General features: G+C 35.7%; 1 protein-coding gene across 1 annotated transcript; it reads left to right on the forward strand.

The window, feature by feature from the left end:
* The first annotated feature begins 1,216 nt into the window (after nucleotides 1-1,216).
* On the forward strand, nucleotides 1,217-1,607 carry LOC133330338 (uncharacterized). Its single transcript, XM_061538797.1, has 2 exons — nucleotides 1,217-1,222; nucleotides 1,293-1,607. The coding sequence occupies exons 1-2, from the start codon at nucleotides 1,217-1,219 to the stop codon at nucleotides 1,605-1,607; spliced, it is 321 nt and encodes a 106-aa protein (XP_061394781.1).
* Nucleotides 1,608-1,909: the final 302 nt, after the last annotated feature.

A 1,909-nucleotide genomic window follows, 5' to 3' on the forward strand; every position in this document is an offset into this window, starting at 1 on the left:
CAAATATGGGAGCTATACCAAAATGTGGACCGATATACCCCAGGTGTAATGCCAAACATCCTAGGAGTAACATCAACGTCAATGCGAAATTTCAAATGGTCGATCTTATCCGATGTCGACATAAAATGTTATTCTCATCTGCTACTACCCTTTATAAAGGTCTGTGGTCTCTATACAGACCACTTCCCCCTGACCACAGACCCAGTGTTCGACATACAGTACAATTGGTCTTTATAGACACCCGTGGCTTCTGTACAGACATGTAGCCTTTCTGCAGACCTATGGTCTCTATCAATTTTCAGTCGGCCTCTAGATAGACCAAATGGTCTTTATATAGGCACGTAGTCTATCTGCAGACCTGCAGTCTCTATAAATCCATTTATAAGGGAAGTATCCAATTGAAAATGCATGGACTATAATGAAAAGGCGGTTGGTAAATTAACCCCAAATATTAGATAAAAATTAGTGAAATATTGAAAATAAAATGAACTAATTAATTAATGGAAAATGTAATGTCATGCAATGCTAAATTAAGTTTATTAATGTCGTATGGTCAAAAATAAAAAAAAAAATGTAATCTTTCGAAGCGTTGCAAACCAATTTTCCAGCAATAATATTTTTTTCCTAATCCTGGAATTACAAAATTGTTTCAAAAAATAACTGACATATTTTTCTTTAACCAACTTCTATTTTAAACCTCATATGGTACCTCATACACTTTTAATTGATTTAAATATATGACTGGAAAAAATTGTTAAAACAAAATAAACAAATTGGCTAGAATTTCTGGATATGTAGATCTGCATATTATTTTATATCGAATTTGTCTCATAAATATAGCATATCGTATTATTTTTGATGAAATTTAAGTCTATTTTTAACTTCGCCTCTCTTTCTAAATAACAAATAAACAAGAAAATATTTGGTCAACAATTTGCCAAAAATTCCATAACATTGAGACTATTGAGTTCAAAATTTGGTTTGTGTGTTGTTTTGTAATTATTCATTTCATTCGATGAAAGAAGTAAGACAAACCTAGAACTTGTTCTTTTTAATATATCCCCCACACCAATTTCGTTTTATTATTTTATTATTATTAATTCTAATACAAAATGTTTAGAAAAAAAAATAATTAAAACAATTAAATTAATTTCTAAGATCCAAGTATATAAGCAACGCGGATGGTAATGAATGTACTAGTTTCAAAAGTCCAACAATGAAAGTAAGTTAAGAAGATTCGATCGAGAATTACAGTAAAAGAAATTAATACAAATTTCTTGTATGGATTTTAGGGATACGTTAAGGTTTTGGCTTTGGCGTGCTTAATCGCCACGGCCCAGGCAGGATTCTTGTTTGGTGGAGGCGGATATGGTGGAGGATACCGTGGGGGCTATGGCGGCGGCGGCGGAGGATGGGGTGGTGGCGGTGGTGGATGGGGAGGCGGCTATGGTGGTGGTGGAGGCGGCTATGGCGGAGGTTCCCATGTTACCGTTTACAAAATTATAACTCTAGGTGGAGGTGGAGGCGGTGGATGGAGTGGTGGTGGCGGCGGAGGTTGGAGCGGAGGTGGCGGCGGTGGCGGCTGGGGAGGTTGGGATAGAAAATAATTACACCGGAATTATAAATAAAACATACGACAAAATTATCACGAAGATCAGTGTTTCCTATTTTATAGAATGAAGTTACAAACAGTTAATGTTTTTTTAGGAACATCTTCAGAAAAAGTGATTTGAGGTGTGTGACGAGTTACCCACGATTTTTTAATTTTAATAGGGATCGTCCTCGGGTTCAATAAGTGATCTGTGCTAAATTTCATCCAAATCGGATCATAAATGCGACCTGTATTTTGCTCACAAAAATATATGGACGGACATGCATAAATCGACTCAGAAAGTGATTCTATGCATAT

Source organism: Musca vetustissima, unplaced genomic scaffold, assembly GCF_032173495.1.
Source record: "Musca vetustissima isolate MV318-11 ecotype Yass unplaced genomic scaffold, APGP_CSIRO_Mvet_v1 utg30251, whole genome shotgun sequence".
NCBI classification, from domain to species: Eukaryota; Metazoa; Arthropoda; class Insecta; order Diptera; family Muscidae; genus Musca; species Musca vetustissima.